This window comes from Osmerus mordax, chromosome 9, assembly GCF_038355195.1.
Source record: "Osmerus mordax isolate fOsmMor3 chromosome 9, fOsmMor3.pri, whole genome shotgun sequence".
NCBI classification, from domain to species: Eukaryota; Metazoa; Chordata; class Actinopteri; order Osmeriformes; family Osmeridae; genus Osmerus; species Osmerus mordax.
Window position 1 is genome coordinate 5,712,621 of NC_090058.1, and position 23,741 is coordinate 5,736,361.

Below are 23,741 nucleotides of genomic sequence, written 5' to 3' on the forward strand. Positions count from 1 at the left end.
ACAGACACACACACACACACACAGGCTCTTTAAGCACCGATGATGAGAATGTTCCAAAGCTTTGTGAATATCTTCAATATTGTTTTTTTTGTTGAGTTAATAGGAGACTGCATTGGTGATAAGGTCTTGTGTTGGAGATAATTGCAAGATGATTATCTTTAAACTGTGCAGTGAGGTTGTTTTCTAACAAAAATATGCTACAGTAATGTGAGCTGAGTCCTAAATGATCTGAGAATGTGTTCAGATTGAATTTGGCTGTGGCCTGCAGGTTATCCAGCGATCTTGATTAGAAGGAGTTCTGTAGCTTGATAGTTTCTGAAGCCAACATCGACCCGCACACATTATATATTAGCTCAGTGTTTCAACCAAAAGAAACGGAATGAACAAGCATAATTATTTTTGAGTTATTGTCCAGCAGCAGTGGAGCTGCATTGGCTAGGGATGTTTGGTTCGCCTGGTTATAGGATCTCCAGACAATATCTTATGTTCCTGGATACTTTATACTGTGTCTATTGCCTGTACTGCACCATCCATATACCCATCAAGGACCAGACCATCTCTGAATGCTCCCTAACAACCAAGAGACGGCACTATCTCACAACCAGACAGCATCCTGTTCCTGTGAGAGGCACCAGAAGTGAATGTGCTGTTAAACTTGTGATTCTCTGCTCTGTTGGCAGGGTGATCCCAGATAGCCTCATCCTTCCTGCCACACGATGCCACCCCCATAAAGACCTGCCAGGCTTGCTTTATGGTTAGACTTCAGACTTGGCCGCAACCTATCAACATATCCCATCTAGCAGAAGTGATACTCACATGAAGGCCAAGGCAGAAAATAAAATATGAAAAAGATATATATCGGTAAAACAGCTCTCAAAGCCCAGAGAAATGGTTGCAAACACCCGAAAAGAAGGTAAGAAAAATTGGTGTGAACTTTTCATTGCCACCGACCATCATTGTAATGATTATTTCCCACCAAAATACCTCTTCAGCCTTTTGAGGTCAAAGGTTCTCATTATTACATTTCAAAGCCATGCTCCTGCAGTATATCACTGTCTTGGTGAACATGCCCATTCACTCACTGGTCATTTTTTATCTTAAACCCTTCTTATGACTACTGGACACGTCACATGTATTCATAGTGGAAACCAAGCTCTTGTAATAAGTTGGATTCCTGAAGCCTCTGGTTTTGGCTCTCTCGGCTATCTACAGTGTAAGCGGGGAGGGAGACACTGACACACACACACACACACACAAAGACACACACACATACATATACACACACTCATAAACTCTTCTCACATCCTTCTCTTCACCTATCTCTCCTTTTCCACTCAATCCATTATTCTCTTGTTCTGTCTGCCTCTTATGTTAATGTTGATGGTGTGTTAGAATGACATAGACAATTTAAATGCAATTGTAAGTATTGAATGGACATTTACATAGATTTAAATATAGAAATCATCCTTAATTTGTAAGCTTAAATCCCACCACAGACTACTCAATAGTGAATGTCTAACCACAAACTGCTTCCCTACTTCCTGCTTGTCTGTTGTAGTTCCTTCCATGACCACAAGGAGGACCTACGCAAGCGTCTGTCCTACACCACCCACAAGCTAGAGATGGTGGAGTCAGAGTTCGACTCCACCCGCCAGTACCTGGAGACGGAACTTCGTCGAGCTCAGGAGGAGCTGGACAAGTTCACAGACAAACTGCGCAGGTGAGACGCCCACACGAACCGAACCATGACCGTTGCCGTGACCATATCCTCAACCACAAACCTTCTCCCTACTCCCAACTCCCGAGTCACTTACCCTCACCATATTTTGTAGATGACAAAACACTATACTAAGCAACATGGGTTTGAAACTCCAGTATCTAAGTGATGAGTCAAGCAGGAGTCTTTTGGGCATTTGGAAACAGTCCTCTGTGTTTTCTTAAATAAAAGAACATTCATTCACACCCACTGTGATCATTTTATAGTTTTAATTTCTTACATGCTTCACTTAGAAGGCATTTAAGCATTTCCATCCAAGCCTTCTAATAGTATCTCTGTGCACCAGAACTCTGCTTTCAGTGATCTTCAAATCTGGATCATTGCCTGAGACTGTTAAATACTCTTAGAGAGAACCTCTGAATGAAGTAGTTCTGTGTGTTTGGCAGCTTATACATACTGATCCTACCGAGGCTTATGGAGGATTGAGCCTGATCCATCTCCATGATAATGCTGTTCTTTCCATCCTGTAGAATCCAGAGCAGTTATGCAGCGCTGCAGAGGATCAACCAGGATCTGGAGGACAAGATGCACAGGACGGTAAGACTCCAGAACACTCACAGACATTCTACAGCTCCGAGTGGTGGCTCTCTGATGCAACATAATGCCAGATGAAAGAGGACTGTAGCTTTGTCCCACAGATAGCATCCTGTTTACCTTTTCCCCTAACAACTCCATTAGATCAGACCCAGCAGGGCAAATAAACAAGTAGATAGCTCAATGGTTATTGTCTTCCTCAGGTCCCCCAGCATGCCTCTGTGACATTTACTTCTGGGGCTTTTTATCTACTTTAGATTCTATGAATAAAAAAGGCCATGAAATAAAATATTTATGTGGTTGTAGACTTATAGGGTCCTGCCGACCTGTTGGCAAGGGTTACCAGTCGTGCACAGCTTGGTAGTTCAGTGGCTGTTCAGTGGCTGTTCAGTGGCACACACACACACACACACACACACGCACACACACACACACACACACACACACACACACACACACACACACACACACACACACACACACACAGCAAGCCTCTGATTAGATGCTGGACTGAAGTTGAGGCCCTTGATTCCTGCTGAAGCAGACATGACTGGAGGCAGACTGGAGACAGAAGAAAACTTTGGGTTGAGTGGCAAAGGAAGACATTTGAGAGAAGAGAGATGGAAGGTGGGAGAGGAACAGGAGACAGAAGGAGAGTGACAGGTTATCACTTGATAACAAAGCATAATCACCCGAGAAATGAATGCATCGATCCATCCATAGTATCCATCTCACTCCGTCCTTTCACCCATTCTATCACTCTGTCTCCATTTTCATCTTTCTATTTTTCAACCCCTTCATCTCCCCATGGAGTCTGTGGTCTGCGGTCGGAGATGAGAACTCAGGGCTGATCGATCGCCTCGCCGCCATCACGACGAGAGCCACTCTCACAGCAATTACATGATCAGAGACGGTGCGCAATCAATATTCAAAATGATTGGTTCGCCACCAAACCTTGTTAGAAAACTATTACAGTCTGCCTTTCCCCTTACAGCATGCATCCCCACACTGAGACAGAGTATGTTGCAAGGCAGGTCCATTTTCAAGCCCAATCTGGATTATCATAGATTATATCCTCGTCTTTAGAAGCCATGGATCACCTCACAGAACAGTACTATACTGTATGTGAAAATAAGTTTTCCATCACCAATCCTCCAGTGATTGATTAGGACCAAGTGGCCTTCCAGCACACCATAGTGGAACACCACGTGTCATCAAAGGTGCTAAATTACATGTAAAGGTGCAGTAGTTGTACTGGCGTAGCAGCAATTTAAACCTGTAAATCTGTAGTGTAGTACAAATCCTACACCATGGGGAGAAGTATGGTTACTATGACGACAGTTATCTGTGTGACACATGGTGTGTCTGATGTCTCCATAAGTAGGCAGACAGGTCCTGGAAAGAACAGCTAAATCCATGAAACAGTCCACATGATACACTTGAGGTATCATCAAAACAGCAGCTGGTCGGCACATTAATGGAATACAACCCCTCAGTGGTTGTGGTATCCCTCAATAATCCTTGTTGTATCGTCACACTGAGAAAAAGACTAAGGAGCCTAATACATTATTATTGATCAGTTCTCTATCTCTCAGGCTCACTATCTGTCTCTGTCTCTCCCTCATCCCCCTTTCTTTCTCTCTCTCTTTTTCTTTCTTTCTTTCTTTCTTTCTTTCTTTCTTTCTTTCTTTCCCTCCCTCCCTCCCTCCCTCCCTCCCTCCCTCCCTCCCTCCCTCCCTCCCTCCCTCCCTCCCTCCCTCCCTCTTCCTTCTCTTTCTCCTTCTCCTGTCTCTCTCTCTCTCACTATGTGTCCTTCTCTCACACACACATCACATATATCCCCATCTTGCAAAAACAGATTTTTGCACAAGATTGAATTTTTAACAGGAAGGCCTGTCTGTATGCCTATAGTGAAGAAGGATCCTGGTATGTGGTACATGGTGTAGCTCACTATTTCTTTATAATGTCATACAATAATATTTGAACAACAAAGGTCCTTAATAGGATTTGTTATTTGCAAACAGGTTTCATCAAACCAAACCCGCATTTAAAGGTACTAAAGAAACACAACCATGTGTGATGAAGGTCACAAAAAATGAGATTTTTCTGTAGAGCAGGCAAAGAAAAACAAGCAAAAAGCACCTTGATATACTTGATGGAATCTGTCAGGATGGGGTTAGAATGCAGTTGGCGGAGACAAGAACCAATCAGAATAGGGTTTAAAATGCAGTTGGCTGAGACAAGAACCAATCAGAATAGGGTTTAGAATGTAGTGGAATGGGACGAAAACACACCAGTAAAGTGTTTCAAAAGCAGCCCACAGGCTCAATGCAGCAGGTATACACAATTATTTTTAAGTATTAACTTTATGCAGTGGATTAAGGGGGATTTGCATCAAAAGTAAAGTAAAAGGGAGATCAGAATCCCAGGTAGCTGTGATTAATGGCACCTTAGAACACCCAGGTGAGCAGGTTTCTTTTGGAATTTCATGAAGCATTTCGTAGAATTTTGAAACTAATGCTTTGAAACTTTGTCAGGTGGTTATTTCTTAAGAGGGGTAGTTTTTTTTCTTGTAAGGTTACAAATTCTAACCTTTTCTCTTTCTGTCAGATGACTGCATAATGGGTAGTGCTCCACTTCCCTCTCCCTATTCCACACTTCAGTAATTATGTCTCAAGGGGGCTGAGCTCCGTTTGTTGCCCAGAGAAGACTGCATCTCGACTGAGACACACTAACTAAATGGCAGGGGTGGTGTGTGTGTGTGTGTGTGTGTGTGCATGTGTGTGCTTGTTTGTGTAGGGTTAGGTAACTAACTCTAAGGCATACAGTATTCTCCTGCTCACTCATACCCAACTAATTCCTCTCCCATCACACCTTCACCCAAACACTCTCTTCAAAAGATCAATAGTGAATGTGAGAGTAGCTTTACAAACCTCCTTTCTCCCCTCCCCCTAACCCATTACATATCTACATTTTGCACTCAGGAGTTCAGGATAAAAGCCTCATTTGAGGTGTTGTCAGAAAAACACCTCCGCCTTATCACTCGGGTGTAATTAGATGGTGCAGTGGTGGAGGTGAAAGCGAGAAAAAGTGTCTAATTGGCTTCTCTGACAGACAAAGTCAACATGTGTCAGTGATGTCAGACACTGCTGTCCTCTGTGTCGTGATCAAGGAGATCAATGGTTTTCCTGTAATGTCCAGACAGACCTGCTTCCACCCTGAAAAGATTACTGTAGATCACCTTAGGAAGTGTACTTTGATGCGCCATGCTGCACCACAGGGCGAGTCACAGGAGAGAGAGCTGTTAAAGAGTTAGTGAGCGGAGCGATGAGTCACTGCCTCTCCTCTCAGTGATTACAGTCTGGTTATCTCGAGATAGAATAAAATCCCACTCATATGGTAATCCCTTCCTCCAATTTCTGCATGGCTTATGTGGACTGTTTCCTAAACTGATTTTTGGCCAGGACTGTGTGTGTGTTTTGTGTGTTTGTGTGTGTGTGGGGGGGGGGAGGTGTGTGTGTCTGTGTGTGTTTTTTTGACTATAAAAATGCTAGCATTAAGTTGATGTGAGAGAGTGTGATAAAAGTGATGGTTTGGCTCTGTAGCCAGTAGAGTTCACTCCCCACAGCAGTGTCTGGCAGGAAGACAGAGAGCACTGTTCCAACTCAAGCCAATTCATGGTTGGAAAATCCCTGATAGAAAAAAGACTAAACCCGACTTTAGGTGTGGGAGTAGTGAATAGGGAGTAGGAAGTAGGAGGTAGGGAGTAGTGAGTAGGAGCTAGAGAGAAGGGAGTAGGAGGTAGGGAGTAGTGAGTAGGAGCTAGAGAGTAGGGAGTAAGGAGTAAGGACTATGCATTAGGGAGCAGGCAGTAGGGGGTAGGGAGTAACAGCTATTGAGGAAGAGATAAGGGATAAGGAGGTGGTTTGTAGGCAGTAGAAACCTGGGAGTTACAGCTAGGGAGTTGGAGCTAGGGGGTAGAAGCAAGGGAGTGGGTGGTAGGAGTTAGAGGGTAGGGAGTAGGGAGTACTGTCCTGGACTGCCATAAACCTTTACTGATGATTCCCTGTTGCAGATACTTTTGATTCTAGGATTAAGCTTTAGCTGCTGCAGGGGAAGCAGCCCCTCGGCTTGCTACTGTACGTAGGAGGGGGAAGAGAAATATGACTTCAACATGTACTCTAGAGAGAGCGAGGGAGAGGAGAAAGAGAGAGAGAGAGAGAGAGAGAGAGAGAGAGAGAGAGAGAGAGAGAGCGATAGAGAGAGCGAGAGAGAGAGTAAGTGAGAGAGAGAGAAGAGGGAGAGAATGCCAGAGCTACTTGCTATTACTAAATAATGAGTGACTGAAAGAATGGATCCATGATATCAATGCTGAGCTATTGCTCCAAGTTAAGTAATTGCTGCCTATTAGATTGGTCTCTGCCCCCGTATTTCAAAACAACAACAGCCATCGAGAAATTGAAAATTGGAGAGGTGGAGGAGTCAATGATGCATTATTTGTGTTTGACTGAGAGTTGACAATTAGAAAGACAGAAATAGGGAGGGAGAAGAGGAGAGGGAGATTTGTAAAAAGAGACAGCATTTCAAATACAATTTTGTCAGGCGCAATCGGCCATCCCTTCAGCACTCAACAAGGATTTTCACTTTCTCCCTCTCTTCTAGAGTAATTGATTTGATGTGGGCTCTGGCAAGTGTAATTTTCTTTTAATTAAGACCTGCTTCTGGCGCAATCTTGTGACTATTACTAACTGTCTGCTCCCCTCCCTCCCTCCCTCCCTCCCTCCCTCCCTCCCTCCCTCCCTCCCTCCCTCCCTCCCTCCCTCCCTCCCTCCCTCCCTCCCTCCCTCCCTCCCTCCCTCCCTCCCTCCCTCCCTCCCTCCCTCCCTCCCTTTATTATCATCTCCTTTGTTCCTTTCCTTCCCTAATCCTCTCACACTTCCCTCTGTTTTTCACCTCACCTTCTCTCTCACTCTCCCTCTCTTCCTGTCTCCTAGACCCAGCACCATGACGATGAGAAGCGAGCTCTGAGCAGAGAGATCATTGTTCTCAACAACCACCTCATGGAGGCCAAGCTCACCATAGAGAAGCTTCGAGATGACAACGTGAGTCCACAGAAAAACACAGCAGAAAGAAATGATCCAGCCTTCTAGCAGAGCTGTACTTTGAGTAAACGCATTGAGACCTACATTCAGAAACATCCATGTTTGTTGTTTGTTTATATATTCTTTGGTTTGTTTGAAGTTTTCATCCACGTATAATCAAACTAGTTTGAAAAGACAGGTAGTATTTCTCTCCCCAAAACACGGTTGACAGGAAGAGAGACATCAATGATAAACTGCAGTTCTACACAGTCTAGGGCTGCAATTGTCCTCAGTTGAAAAAGTAGCACTTTGAAAAAGAAGTCATTGCTAACTGGTGAGGGGGTTGAACCCATCAAAGACTAAGCTTTGATGTTTATGAGCAGGCTGTCAGGTTTGCAGTGTTACCCAGGAGCAGAGGGAGCTGGAGAAGGACAGACAGATGTGAGAAAGAGAGAGATAGAGAGAGAGGGAGAGAGGGAGGCGGGGGGTGTCAGAGAAGAGAGCGAGGGACAAAGGAATAAAGAAAGAGTGGTCTTATTAGAGGAGGAGGGTGTATACGAGCAGAGAGGCCATTTCAGAGCCTGCTAATAAAATTAGCAGTGACTGAGTCAGGGAAGCTGAACAGGGTATTACAACCAAGAAAGTTCCTCTGACTTTTTAATACAATTCTGGCCTCACTAGTGGCCCCAAGGGTCCGATTGGTAAAAACGAAACAAATGGTGTTCTAACTCATGGATTGTCCTCAGGATTGATGTTTTTTGGTTCTCATTGACTTGTCCTTAACTGGCCTCCCATTTTAGGACTGAAACTGACACCCATTAGAAATGCCAGGAGTGGGGCTGCTAATGAAAAAACAGCTTGCGGACACATTCATCTATTTGATGAGCAACGTTTTGTGGGGGCTTAATTTGTTCTTTTGCATGAGGTGATTTCTAATAATCGACAGACTGTGATAAACACTTAATGAAGGTTGAAGTGTTGTTATGTAGAGGCCCATTCTAACAACAGAACACTACTCAACACCCTTGGTTCCATGTTCACAGTGATTCACTTTCCAATGAAGAGGTATGACAGTTTAACATTTCTTATGAAGGGTTACAATACTGTTCATATCTGAAATCCTCATTTGACATGTATTAGGTTTCAAATGCCATAAGCAGTATTAGTCATGACATCTCTAAGAATTTGATGTTGTGTAATTCCATCTATATCTTACCCACCAGGACCTGTACAGGAAGGATTGTAATCTGGCTGCTCAACTGTTGCAGTGCTCCAAGTCACACTACAGGGCTCACAAGCTGTCTGAGGTGAGTCTCATTCTCCTTTCCACTTCCTTCCTCCTCCCTTTCCGCGCTCCTCGGTTCTCCCTCCCCCCTGACCCTCCTCCCATCCCATCCCTCTCTCTCTCTCACGACGGGACTCAACAGCTGTCTGATGTGAGCCCCCCTCTCCTCCGTCCTCCCTTTATCTCTCCTCACCCTCCCTCATCTCCTCCGTCCTCCCTTGATCTCTCCTCACCCTCCCTCATCTCCTCCGTCCTCGCTTCGTCTCCCCTTGCTCTCCCCTCTCCTCTCACAGTGCTGTGCTCACCAGCTGTCAGAGATGAGTCCTCCTCCAAACCCTCCCTCCTCCATCCTCCTCCTTCACCACCCTGATTCCAAGGCTGCATCGTATTCATGCACTTCTGCCATTTTAGACTAGTCGATCCAAAGAGGTCCAATCCCTTCATGTCGAGTAAAGTTAAATAATACAACCTAGAATTAGATTTTTCAATTAATTTCTGTTCAATTCCTATCTGAAGAAAAATAAATGGCATTGACCCCCGACCCTCCCAAAGACAAACTGATGATTGTGCAAAAAACCCGCTGTGTGAGTTTCTCCACACTAATATAAATCTGCAAATTATGAGTTCGGAAATCAATGCGTGCTGAGTTTGCTCAGTAAAGGAGGGGAGTTGTTGTGTGTTAAGTCACGTGTTCGCCCTGAAGTCTCACCTACTTTCCCCCTCAGTCGTCTCTGGGGGAGGCAGCAGGCTTCTATAAATAGCTTTGGCTTCAAACGGGCGCTCGCTTCATGCTCAGCATCTCTTTCCTAACAAAGCCAACTCGGTAGTTTATCTTTTTATTTTCCCAGCTGGAGACCTAGAGCACGAGTCTAATTTGAATCTGAGCTGCTCCCCGTAGAGTTTTAGTGTGTTTGATGGTAACGAGGAGAGAGAGAAAGGATAGAGAGAATTAGATAAATAAAGGAGAAGGGAGGGAAGATGGCAAGAAAGGAAGAAAGAAGTAAGAAAGAAAGAACCAATGATTTAAAGAGGTGAACCCCTATGAATAACCCTGTTCTTCCTGACCTCTGTGTGAGGCGGGGAGACCAGTCTATGATTGAAGCTCTTCCTGAGGCTGACCAGCCAGTGAGTCATGATCATGTAGGGGATTGAGGAGCAGTTTTTGAAAAGAAAAACTCTTCAAAGGTAGAGAGAGAGAAGTATGAGGAAGAGAGAGAGAGAGAAAAACAAATAGTAAAAGCCGGTGATCATCCACAATGTGCTGTAACAAAGATGGTACATTTTGCACTTTCTGTACTCTATATATAGGTAAGGGAATACATAAGCTGTCAGCAGTTTTTTATGAATACTACCTTCTGTTTGAAAATTGCTTACAGTATCACCTTTGTTGGTGATAGTGGTATATCATATCACACCAGCCCCCCCAAAAAAACATTAAGTTTCGTCCTGATCCTTTATTATTTCTGCCTGACATCTTCTCACCTTCTCTCCTCCGCTCCTCTCCCCAACTCCTCCCCTGCAGCTGCCTGTTGACTTCCAGGAGAGGGTGAGCACTCACATAGAGAAGCACGGGCACAGTGGTGGCGTCACTATGGCCATGTGCCACTCCCCTTACTCTGATGCCGTTCCCACGGCGATCATTGCCAAGGTTCTGGAAAAGCCTGAGCCAGGAAGCAGCTGCCCAGTTACGCGCTCGCCAAGCCCCTCCCCCCAGGACGGCAACTTCCTGTCTAGCAACATGGGGACAGGAAGCACGGATCATCTTAACCGTCGCACGGCTTACAAGACGTCTGACCTGTACAGCAGGTTAGTTGGACCTGGTTAAAAGCTGCAAAATGAATAAAATGTCCAATGCAACAGTGTCTAAATGAAAAAAATCTGTATTTGTACAAATCTGTTGAGTCTACCCCTCTTCCGATTCTCTGTCTTCTTCTCTTCCTTCTGCAGCGACACTGCTCTATACTGCCCAGAGCGCTGGCAGGAGCGCAGGCAAAGCGTTGATGTCCATGGTGGCCTCCACCTGCAGGCCCAGCTCTCCACCGACAGCAACCCAGAAGAGGAGGCTTTCATGTCAGGCAGCTTCTTGCAGGGCCGCCCCACCTCCTTCCAGGCCTCCAGCTCCTACTCCAGCTTCAGTGTGGCTTCGGACGAGAAGGGGGAAGCTCAAGACCCTGGCAGCACGCTCTCCTCCTCCCACCAGGGCCTTTACATGGACTGGCGTGATGACTACGAACACAAGAGCACGTCCTCCTACGACAAGGACACCATGTCCTGCTATGACAAAGACAGCTTCCCCAAGTCGCTCAGCTTCCAGAACGTGGCTCCGCCCCGGAGCCCCCAGACGGGCGCCGGAGGCCGCATCATCGCCTCGCCGGCATACACCAGGACAGCTTCCTGTTACAGCGAGCCTTACCACCCCTCTCCCTCTCCCTCCCCTCGCCTGGCCTCCTCCCACAGCATGGGCACCACCTCCGACCTGGCCACGGCACTGGCCCAGACTCCGCCCGGGGACGTGGAGGTCTCTGAGGAGGACCTGAGCACGCGCTGGAGGCAGCTGAGCGTCGATGAACTCAGCAGCTTCTCGTTCCGTGACCTGGGTGGCCGCGTGTCGCCCTACAGCTTCTCAGAGAGGCACTTCGCCATGGGCCCGGCCAAGGCCAAACACGGCCCTCTCTATAGCAGCTTCCAAGAGGGGGACCATGTCTTCCACAGCTTTGCTGGTCCCCCTTCCCCGAGTCCCAGCCCAAGTCCAAGCCCCAGTCCGAAACTTGGTCTTGGCCATCGTAAGCAGGAGAAGGGGATCCTCTACAGGGCCAAGCAAGATAGCCAAGACTCTGAGTGCAGCCTATTCCTCTCAGTGAGCTCCAAGGAGAAGGAAAGTGTGTCAGGGACTGTGAAAAAGGACTACGTCGACGTCAGCCCCAACAGCTCAGCGGAGTCCTTACAAGCAGGGTCACTGGAGGCCACCAAAATACAGCACTACCAGAGAGAGAGGCCCAGCTCCAGCTCCAGCACCAGGCCCAGGCCCAGCCTCAAGCCTAGCTCCAGCCCCAGGCCCAGCTCCAGTCATGGGCCCCGGCCTCGACCCAGCTCCAGCCTGGGCCCTGCACTTCCTGAGAAGACTTCTCCAAGATACCAAAAATTTGGCAGCACAGGACTGACTAGGAAGGATAGTCTGACCAAGGCGCAGCTCTACGGAACCCTGCTGAACTGAGTGCAAGCTTGTGTTTTCATGCATGGTAGTATTTGACTGTACGTCCCTAATGTTTCAAGTTGGGATGGGGTGTAAGTAAAAACATTTTATATGTAATCTGCCCACAGCACGTACCCCGCAGTCTTGATTCAACACGATTGTTTTGATTTCCAGATGTTATAAAAGTAGCGTCTCATCTGCGCCACTGTATCCAGCTTAATGGTGTGGGATCTCATTACAAGTCCTTCATGGTGGTATCTCCCTCCCAGAACCACTGGAGTGTGACTAACGGAGGGTAAACCAGCAGCAGGCGGCACATTATACCGCTGGCTCCAAGCAGCAAACAGCCATGCCAGTCTCGACCGCATCTGTTCACTGACAAAATGCATGTGGAGAGTGTCAACAAGTATGAATAAGCATTTATATTTCTTGTTCTGTGAGAGAAACTGGATACTATTTTAAGAATCCCAAAATACAACATATGTCCAACTAGCAACACAGTTTAATACCGTGCAGATGTTTTTTTACGTAAATTTGAGGCAGCTTTTACATGGACTGTTAGAAATCTGTTGATTATGATGGACACAAGTGCACATTTGAGACAAAGGACGTGCATATTTGATAGTTTATTACCATACTTTACACCATACATAGTAGTGCCCTGTCCAGCATCTCTATCTGATTACAACAGCTCCATTAGTCATCTAGATTGACACAGGTAGAGCATGAACTGAAAGTTAGTGATAAAATCAAATCCCATGAAACTAGTATAATATTCTGCCTTAATCTTGTTCAGTAGCTGGGTGTATTATATTGTATGTATGTAAATGTGTTCTTACTGTTAAACACACAAACCAGACATGACCACCAGACAGGTTTTTGAAGCTAGATCACGTTGCTTTCGGCAAGATAAAAGCAATTGTTGTGACTACCTTTAGGCTCACCTGATATAGCTCCAGTCACCACATTTGAATTTGCAGCACAGGTGCAACAGTCAATACAGTTACAGCCTAGCAACAGCCTCGCTACAACCCAGCTAGGTGAACAGTTTGGTGCTGTTTGCCACCAGCGTGCCCAGTATGTATTAGTGGTTAGCCTGTAAGCTTGTTACTGCACAGAGTGGAGTGGTGAAAGGCCACTAGAGTCCCCATCAACAGAGTATTTTTGTTGTGGATGTAAAAAATGAAAATATATATATAAACATATAATCATAACTATGGATATTTTCACCTTGGTTCTGTTAATGGTATATGTTTGAACCCTTAAGAGATGTTGTCCAGTCCTGTTCTACCTCAACACTCTGAACAAGGAGCGGCAGGTTGCCTGTCTGTCTGGCTGCCTGTCTGATGCATGTTTCTATATTTTTGCTGTATGTTTATTTACCTAATAAAGAGGAGAAACAAACAGTGCCTGCCTGGTTTATTTGGCCAATAGGCCAACACCAGCATGATCATCGCTGTTCTCGATCTTTACATTTTGCCCAATGAATCATGGCAACTGAAATCGAATAAGATGTCATATGAATTCAAAGATCAATAATATTGATTTGAAGGCACAATATGCAGTCTCTCCTCCAGTTGTTCTGGATTATGGATGTGACACTCGGATGCACGCAGCTCAGGTTTAACAAAGACTGACCTTAAAACATTCACAAAGATACTTAACCATCAAGTATGTCTCTCTGTCCTTGGAAATGTTTAATTCATACTTTCATAGTTTGACAGAAGGGATGCGCAATAGGGCTGACATTCTTTTGAAGAACTACTAAGCCTGTTTGTTGTGATGTAGAAATGCGATATGAGCCTAGCTGTCGTGGTAACAGAATACATTACGTTTTTGGAGCACAGAGGATGCAATCCATGTTACAGTCTGCAAACGAGAGCGCAAACTATCTTCATGAAATAAGCATAAGCAAATGATCACCAGTCTTTTCATGTTAAGACAATTAGCTCCACGTCCTCATGAACTGAACAGACAGCCGATATCTAATAAAGCAAAGTTAGAGGCTGACTCGTTGCAGAATCTGTGGGGGAGTTAAGATCTAATGTAAAACGAGGTCAGTTTGCCACCCTTTGATATGTAAATGGAGTTGAGATTTCTTTACCCTTGTTATTCTCACTATAAGAGGGCTGATAAACTTTACTTTCACCATCCATTAATTGGATGTATCCATTAAAACAAAAGGAACCATTAGGGGCTTCAAACCAAACAGTCTCCTCAGTGGTCAGTTCCACACCCTGACCTGGCCCCCCCAGTCACAGGTGGCTGCCACGGCAGGTAGTGTGGGGTGCAGGGACACGGCCACGCAGGGATGCTCGTGGCCATGAAGAATGTGTAGAGTCCGAGAGCTCTGGAAGTCGTACAGGTGAACAGAGCCCGTTGAGCTTCCTGTGGCCAGTATAGTTCCGTCCTTAGAGAAGTCACACCGCACTGCGTATCCTTCCACCTGGGGTAACGACAACAGGAAAACACTTGAGTGGCTACATTATTATCTATAATTACAGCACTACTACACTAGTTTGCAAGACCATCACAGCACTTTTTTTATTATTATAAAGCCTCCATAAAGTCTCACAGGTACTCACCTACTCCACTATCTGAGTACCAGGAAACACACAACCTCAATGATGTCAGCAGAACACCATTATGTCACAGCATGTGTGTTGTGTATGGATCAGTGGGAGTTGTGTATGGATTCATGTGGGTTGCTTGCTATGTGTGTTGCTATGGATCAGTGTGTGTTTCTATGTGTGTTGCTATGGATCAGTGTGTGTTGCTATCTGTGTTGCTATGGATGTGTGTGTGCAGCTATCGATCGAGGATGTTGCGTGTCGCTCCCATGCCCCCCAGGGCCCCCGTGCCCCACTGCCCCCAAGACCCCTATGCCCTGCAGGTCACCAGGCTGACCTTGTGTCCTTCATAGCGTCTCCTCTTGTTCATCCTGTAGGGGCGCTGTCCGGAGAACAGGGCCATGTAGTTCCCGTTGGTCTGTGCCACAAAGCCTTCCTCCACGGGGTGCAAAGCAAGGCTGGGACAGGTGTATCTCTCCTGGCCACACAGACAGACCACAGACGAAGGGAAAACGGACAGAACGAGAGAGTGAAAGGATGGATAGATGTATAGGATGAACGGGTTAATGATGTACAGATGGACTGATATGGATAAATCAATGGGCGGATGGATGGATGCATCAAGGTTTCAAGACGTTTGATCTGTGTGGTCAATGATACTGGTGAACTATTAAAACACAGAGGAGCCTTTGAGTCTATGTAGTTGCTGCTGTGTGGAGGAACACAGGAGGGACAACATGTCCTACATGGAAGATCTGGTTGGAGAGCCTGGCGGTGGTGCGGAAGTCCCAGGCCATGAGGGTGAGCTCTGCAGAGTCCCGGCTGACACAGTCAGAGCTGCTGATGAACTCTCTTCCTCCAGACAGGAAGAGGACGTCCAGGGTCTGTTGAACTCCAGCACGGAACACACTCTCCACCTGACGCACAGAAACCATGGATGGATGAAAGGAGACACGGATGAACGGATGCATGAATGGGTGAATCCGTGAATGGATGGTAAACATGGTCTTACAGTGGTTCTAGCATCATCACAGTGTGTCTACAAATACTTTGTTTTTTCATAGGCCGGGTTCGGTCCATGTTTCAGACCTTGCCGGTGCGCGAGTCCCAGGCCTTGACCTCTGGGCTGTATCCTCCACACAGAAACACATCCGGGTCACTGGGTTGGACAGCCAAACACATCACGCGGAACTGGGTCCCAACCTTCACAATATGCTGACCTGACGAGTCACACACCCACCCACAGCACCACGCACATAGACACACACGTACACAAATACTGCCTGATAATTATGAATTCATTCGACAGACCATCTTTTACCAAACCCAATTTAAATTCTTCATCATGGACAGTATTGTATCTGACAAGCATTTGACACACAGGCATTTCAAACGTATCAATTATCCTCAACTTCACATGCATTTAAGTGTGAAACTTCTCCTTTGATTAGTTCTCTGCTATGCTGGGCACAAATATGAAGACTAGAAGATGTGCCTGTGAAATCAGCCAGCGAAACCCAGTTTGAGAGACTGGGATACAGAGAGACTGGGATACAGAGAGACTGAGATACAGAGAGACTGGGATACAGAGAGACTGGGATACAGAGAGACTGGGATACAGAGAGACTGGGATACAGAATGACTGGGATACAGAGAGACTGGGATACAGAGAGACTGGGATACAGAGAGACTGGGATACAGAGAGACTGGGATACAGAGAGACTGGGATACAGAGAGACTGGGATACAGAGACTGGGATACAGAGAGACTGGGATACAGAGACTGGGATACAGAGAGACTGGGATACAGAGACTGGGATACAGAGAGACTGGGATACAGAGACTGGGATACAGAGAGACTGGGATACAGAGAGACTGGGACAAACAAGATTTGTTCTCCCAGATGCACAGTTTGCTGAGAACATTGATTTAGTTCATTACAGGAAAGCTCTCCACAGATTGGAATCCATTAGATTAGTTTATGGCCATTGGATTACAATTCATAAATATTGTGGTGTAGCCTATATCATACTGTCCTGATGAATAATATAATTTGAACGCAAATTGACTGATATGACATGAATGATGTTCTTTAAGGCCACAGGTTTCAGTCAAGAGTCAGCATAACTATTGAAATTCATGAAACACATACAAAGACATTCCAGTCTTTCATTTCATAAATGTAAACATTGCAGAAGAAAGAAGCGCAAGCTTGCAATCCCTAATAATTAGTTGGAGGAAGAGGGCATGCATTTGTTGTTGGATTTCAATGACATGCCAAAAGAATACTTTGGAAATAGCATACATGTATTATGCCATATGGAAAACCCAATCAGGCTAATGTATTGGCACAAAGAATCTGAAGCATTCAAAACTAGAAGCCAATTACCTTTATCTACAAACCAGAGAAAACAATGCTGAGCATCTCTGGTATTTTTTGAAATATGCTCCAAACCATGTCAATTACATGATTCCTCTCCAATCTCCAATAACTGAAAACATTTCTCTGATAAATACTTCCAGACTGACAAAGGGGAGGTGATTTAGGAGGAAGAAAGGAGAAACGATTTTAGCCAACGGCTGTCTGCAGGCTTGCTCTCATTCAATTAATGTTCATGTTGAGCTTCAAAACAAAACAAAAACACAGAGAAGCTTAAATATAATTAAGCGTGAAAGGGCATGACAACGAACCAAAAGTTCCTCTGGAAAGAACTGATCAGTGGAACCTTTCACTGGGAAACAATCCAGACCAACAGCAGCTGATCCGTCAGAAGCTAGGTATATGAGAACTCAGACCTTAGTGGCATTCATTAATCTAACAACCAACAAAGACTCCACGGAACAGCGTCAAAGTGACCTGAACAAAACGATGTGATTAAAGTTCACATTCGCATACAAGGGAGGCCTGCCCAAAGTGGTGTAAGAAGGGAAGGAAAAGTGGTATGAATTAGAAGTGCGGAGAGGGACGGAGTCTAACACCAGCCTCCGGGGCTGCTGCTGTTGACGACAACAAAGTTTTATGGGATGTTTCCTCTGGTCTGGCATGGGGCCCACTTCTTTAATTGGGCTCCCGTAGCACCAGTGGGAGAGTTTGGGACTAATCTGTCATCAGACGCCACCACAGCTAATGTTTGGGGGATGAGAACTCGCAGCCCCTTGCATAATAAATAAGGCCCTTCACGTTTTAATTAAGGAAACGTTAATTGGCTTAGCTGAGAGGGGAAATGAGGAGGATCGCAATCTCCCTAGCCTTGAAAGGCTGACAACATTAAAGGCTTTTGTAATCTGATCCCTGCTCCTCCTCTTCCTCCCCCTCTTCCTCCACCTCTTACTTCAGCAGGCAAGTCTCCTTTCCGCCTGCCAGAAGTCATTTCTGGTTCTACCTGTGGTTCTCTGCCAGTGAGCCATCCAGGAACAGACTCAGACAGCAGGGCAGCAGCTGTCACTGCTCACCAATGCCCTTCAGAGGAAATTAATTTACCTCGGTCTCTTCCAACTCCACTCTCTATCACACACACATGCATACACCAAGTTTCTCTCTCTCTCTTTCTCACTCTCCTTGACTCCTTCCATGTCTTCTTCTTTATCAGGACCCTAATCTCTCTCTGCCTTCATCTCTCGCTCCATTTCTCAACTTTTCCTGATTGCTTTCTACAAAGCTGTACCAGTTTGTTTATGGCCCAGAGAACTGCCGGCAGGATCCCTGTCAACAAAACAAGAAACTGAGCTACAGCAGATAAAGAACCCCCTAGAAGACACTCCTACTACACCATGCATACAAATGGCAGTGGGAGTCACATTACACTAGCAAAAAATACTCCCAACTTAGATCCAGCCTCATCTCTGGTGTAGCCTCGAGCCTCAATCCCCCAGGTCTCGATCCCCCGTGCCCCGGCCTCTAGAGTCTAGCTCCCAGCCTCAAGCTAGGTTAATAACATTTATATTAATGTGTGACGGTCAACCTAGCTACTGCCTCAGAAGATATCATAATTATCTCCGCCTGTTTGGTGCTGGTATGTGTGCATCACTGAGTGTCATGAGTCTTTATCAGAGTGTGTGTGTTTTGAAATGTTTGTGTGGTCAACATCAGGCCCCAGAGTAAAGCACACACACTCAATAGCATCAGCTGAAGATAAGGTCAGACTGCTGATAGACAGGGGTGGGTAGCTGGCACAATTACATGTTTGGGCAGAGCGTCAGCTCTGTGTGGGGGCATGCTAGTGTTGCATGCTGGCATGGCCTGTGGCGATATGTCTTTTATTGAGCTGCTCCCTTGGCTGTCGGTGTATGTAATGGGCAGGCCAAGCTATTATCCGTGGGCTGTATTGGCAGAATTGACAGCCCCATGGAGGGGGAAGTGCACAACTGCAGATCAGAGTCATTGGGCTTCAGTGACCAAAGAGACTGCCACAGGGAGCTTCCGATCGGTTAGCATCTGGGAGCCCGATGCTAGGAAACAGCAGGAATAGTCGGCTAATGTAGAGTAATTATTAAGCTCTCCAAATGAAACAAAAAAGAAAATTTAAAAAAGTACATTGTAATTAACTATTTAAAGAAATCTATGGTAGCATTTGATATCCCCTTTCGGGATGAAAGTATTTTCAGGAGATCTCAATATCACGTCTCAAATCAAGATCGTAATGAATTCACTGATTGGTTCACAGGGGCACAGCTGACCTGTCTCCACATCCGTCACCATGGCGGTGCTGTCGAAGGAGCCAGTGAGAATTCGGCGCCCACAGGGTGACCAATGGGCAGCTCTCACTGCCCCAGTGTGGGAGGCATAAACCATTAGGCACCGCCCACTCTCTGCTGCATCCCAGACCTGCAATACATGATCACAATAGCCTACATCAAATACTAATACATTACACTTCACATACTAATAGATTACACATGAGTACAGGAATACTAGTCATTAATTTCATATGGAATTATTCATTAGCATTCAACTTAATTAATTAAATGATATATTAAAGTATAGGTCAAGAGGAAAACATAAAAGAAGGGTTCTCATGAGTGATAACTGGCCAAACGTCACACAGGGACAGGCTGGGATAGTAACTGGCTTGGTTGTCAGCAAAATAAAAATCAATTTAGAATACAAACAATCATAAACTGTCTCTGTATAGCACTCTCTCTGCCTTCATCCATCCTCTCTCCTTCCAACAACAGTATCAGACGGATTAACAGCATTCCATTCTAACCAAATGTGCCGCATCACTGAGCACTGGCAAATTGCCTTAATGTATTTTGAAATAAGGGTTATTTCAAGGCTTGAATGCAAAGCAGCTCTCCTCCAACTCATTTAAAAGGCTAATTACCTTTGTTTGTCTATAAATCAATTCATAGCAAGAAGAAACAGGGTAATGATTTTGTCATAAGAGAGGGAGATCAGTCACTGGCAGCATCCTGATGGAAGTGTGACAGAGCTGTCTAACGCTTCACTAGTTTGATGAGTCTTTTAAAACCAAACTGGGTCAATCGCTATTTGCAAATACCTGAGTTGCGATTGACTAAAGATGCCCCATGAGAAATGTATGGATCAGTCCTAGAAGTGCAAGCTCAGTTGAATTCTGAATACCAATTGGTTAATTTCAAGAAATGTATCCATAGCGCTGATCTAGTCTCAGCCAGGAGATGAGCTGCAGACACAAACATGACTGCAATTGAGGTGGATAACAATGTGCTCTCTGAAACCTGGAGTTAGCTGTCAGCCGCTGCAAACTTCTGAACTAACCAGGTACCGGGGGCCCAATAAAGGTATGTGGGAGGATTGTTGGATGTTAAGAAGAGAGGCTCAGCCCCCAGGAGGGGGAGGGTCTCAAATTGAGTGGGTGGTCTGGTTCTGGTAAGGAAGCTCGGATAACGATGAGAATGTTATCAGGTCATCATCTGCAGACCAAGACCCAGACCCACAGAGAAGCTTTGAAAAATTCTCTCTGCCTGTGTTTCATTATTGAAACCTTCTGCTGCACACAGACACATCTTAAAACAGCATGTGGAAGTATGACAGCTTCAACACTTCAGGCTTTGGGACTGACAGATCCATCCAGGAAATGGGTATTTACCAAACAGAATTACTGAGGAGCTTGAAGCCTTAGGCCAGGGTTTGAAATCAATTACATTTACGATTTTCATTAGATGAGTTCAACTAGGCAGAAAGTCTATGGAACTTAAAAATACCAGAGTGATTATAGGTAAATACTAGGACAGACTACTGGAAACATGGATGATGTTTCAAGCAGATATTAGACATAGGGAAACACTGCCCTCTTGAGGAAATATGAATGCTTACAGATCATTCATATTTGGCCTGAATCTATCCACTTTTTTTTAGCTCAAGTACAACCAGACAAAAAAAGAAAAACAATATTTTCTTACAGGTCCCACAAAGCACAACCATGGATCCTTCAGGAGCACAGTAATTATCTACGCTAGGAAATTGAACACTTACTCTAACTTTTTCATTATCCATTTCACCGGTCACTGAACAGACAGGCTGAGTGCATTCTCTCTGATGACTCACTGTAATCAGGATTCTAATGGGCTTTTTCCCTCAGTAATTAAAACAAAAACGCTGAAGTAAACTGCTTTTTTAACAACCGCGGTAACCATAGCAATGGGAGCAATCAAACAAACTGGCTTTTAACCTTCTGTGGACAGTCAGACGTTCAGACTAAACCAAGTAGACAGTGTGTGGTGGGGAATTTAACCTCTCATGTTACAGCGCATTGTCACTCAGTGTTCCACATTGCAGTGTACAAAATCATTAAGAATGGAATTCAAAGTAAATTCCTCAAACCCATTAGTCTCCTGAGCAGCCTGATGTTTTGAATGATTGAACCAGGAAAATAATCATAGTGTCAGTCAATGAGCTGGCGAAAAGGGCACGCTCCTCTCACCAAACCTCGTGGGCCCTCAACCATCTGCTCTGGGCTGCAACTGCTGGAACCAGAGGAGGCAGGCATACCAGCACACCGGGGCTCCTTCATGAATATGCAAATCCCCTCATGCATATTTAAATTGTTAATTATACCTCGAGACCCATTGGGTTGCAAGCTAATGCTCTGCAATACGCCACGAGAGAAAGGCAATTTCCTCTCAGGATGGAAATATTTTGTCATCTGAACCTGGATCACTTGACCTTTCTTCAGCAACGGATGGATGGCTTTTTCCACTTGGTGGTGAGAGAAGGGGGTGGAGGAGTAAAGATGGAGTGGGAACAGGAGGAGAGAGGGGGAGAGGAGAAGAAAACCAGAGAAGTAGAGGACATGAAAGCCCTGGGGTCCTGACACATATTCAGCTGACAATGACAGAGGTGTTTCTGAAGGCAGCCGGTTAGAGGAGACCGTGCTTCACTGCCAGATATGAAATCCCCATCTCTCCCTCTGTGATGTGCGCCTGTCTGAGAAACCCTCTACACTGTACATCAGATACATCAGGTACATTAGAGTGAAAACCCAATTAGCTGACATGTTTTACACGTTCACACCTTCACTACGTGTGAATTACTTTCACACTCACACAAACACGCGCATTAGCCAGACCCAGGGCTCGATGCTATTGGCCTAGAATGTATCCCGGATGGGGTTCTACATGATGCAATGCTGTATCTCATGTAATGATTAAGTATTACCTGTCGCATGTAGCCATTTACAGCCAGTCATTACAGCTGCCCACTGTGACATTACCTTGACAGTCTTGTCCATGGAGGCAGACAGCAGCAGGTGGCTGATGTGAGGGACAGGGCACCACTGGACTGTGTTCACAGGGCCCAGGTGGGCTTGCATGCTCAGCTGCACACTCCTGCAGGGACAGATGGAGAGAAGAAATCTATAGTAATGTAGCAATACATAGCTCGAACTCTACAAGGTTTCCAAGGCCCACGTGTGCTCTAAGAATGACGCTTTTTGGATCCATCTCATGCTGTGATATAATCTATCATGTCATTCAAAATAAAAACTTTGTCCGGCAACTCTGGTTCTGGGAGCGAGTACATTTGACTTCATAACACCATTTACCTCTTACCTTGGGACTTGAGCCTTGCCAGGCCTGTGGCCCAGATATGGTCGCACCATCTCGGACACCTCAGAGAGCTGCCTGGATGCTGGGGCCTGGATTCTAGAGGCTGGGGTCTGATCCTCCCTGGGTAGGCTTGGTGTCTGATCCTCTGGGACCTTATCCAGGTAACTGCCTGGTCCATCTCCGTCTCCTGGAGTGGCCAGCCTTTGTCTCTTAGAAATGTAGGGTCTTATCCCAGCTGGGGGCTGGTGCTGTTTCTTTATAGTGGCTACGCCCATAGGCCTCTGGGAGGGTGGAGGAAGGAGAGAGATGTATGGAGGTGGGACAGTGCAGCTGATAGCGGTCCCAGAGGATACAGATGGAGGAGCAGGTCTGGGAGGATTCTGGGAGTCTCCCCTCCTCCTAACCTGTTCCTCATGGGTATGGATCCTCTGAGGTGAAAGTAAACATGGTTTGGTGCTGTATTCTACAGTCTCAGAGGAGCCCAGTGCAGTCTCTGTCCACAGGTTTGACTGTTGGGTGTTTGGCTGTGGGTGAGGTATTAGGCCATAGTGAGAGCCTACTACTTCCAGGTATCTCTGGGATGGTCTTTGGACATTAGCACACTTGGTAGCTAGTGGGGGTACCCTCTTCTCATCCTCTACAGAGTCATCTTCCGGATCAGAATCCTCATAGGTCACCAGTGAGGCCATGTTGTGCATTTTTCCTGTATGAAGCCAATAGAGACAGAAGACATACAGTAACTTTTAAACATTTTCAGGAATAGTTCACTAATATTATTATTCCTGCTCACCCCTCTCTGTACTCTGATCTATGGTGTCTGACCATGCTATCATGATACCAGAATGTCAGCTGTAAACATTAGTGTCATCTGCCGAATATTTTGAGTATTGCACACATCGTCAAAAATACCCACCTTCATATAGCTAGCTCAAATTGCGGTAACTTCCAACCACAATATACTTAACTTCCAAATACATCTGAGAGGCGGATGCGAAGATAACATTTATATTACACTAATCCATGGCCTATTTTCAAAGCCCAAATACATTAAAGATTTCCGATTTGGGAGACGCAAGCGGACGTGGCTAGCCATAGCTAAACCATTAGCTAGCTAGACCATGCAAAACACTTAAAAAATAAAAGTTATTTCAAAATTTGCTCGCATGGGTGTTATCTTCTTGCGCTAAAGCTACGTTCTACAGACTCAGGATCGAGTCATCTCTTCCGCCAAAACTCTTGCACTGCCAGTCCGGAACGGATCACAGTCAAAACAT

At 45.5% G+C, this 23,741-nt stretch overlaps 2 protein-coding genes across 2 annotated transcripts; one reads left to right on the forward strand and one right to left on the reverse strand.

Moving 5' to 3' along the window:
- The first annotated feature begins 830 nt into the window (after positions 1–830).
- LOC136949383 (brain-enriched guanylate kinase-associated protein) lies at positions 831–11,891 on the forward strand. Its single transcript, XM_067243654.1, has 7 exons — positions 831–913; positions 1,559–1,720; positions 2,248–2,314; positions 7,306–7,413; positions 8,616–8,699; positions 10,200–10,483; positions 10,625–11,891. Exons 1-7 carry the CDS (start codon positions 843–845, stop codon positions 11,889–11,891), a joined length of 2,043 nt encoding a protein of 680 aa, XP_067099755.1. The 5' UTR covers positions 831–842.
- A 586-nt stretch (positions 11,892–12,477) lies between these two features.
- wdr25 (WD repeat domain 25) lies at positions 12,478–23,690 on the reverse strand. The gene is made up of 8 exons (XM_067243891.1): positions 23,381–23,690; positions 22,471–23,170; positions 22,134–22,248; positions 19,117–19,264; positions 15,530–15,660; positions 15,187–15,357; positions 14,778–14,918; positions 12,478–14,316 (listed from the first exon to the last, which is right to left on the reverse strand). The coding sequence occupies exons 2-8, from the start codon at positions 23,163–23,165 to the stop codon at positions 14,095–14,097; spliced, it is 1,623 nt and encodes a 540-aa protein (XP_067099992.1). The 5' UTR covers positions 23,166–23,170; positions 23,381–23,690; the 3' UTR covers positions 12,478–14,094.
- Positions 23,691–23,741: the final 51 nt, after the last annotated feature.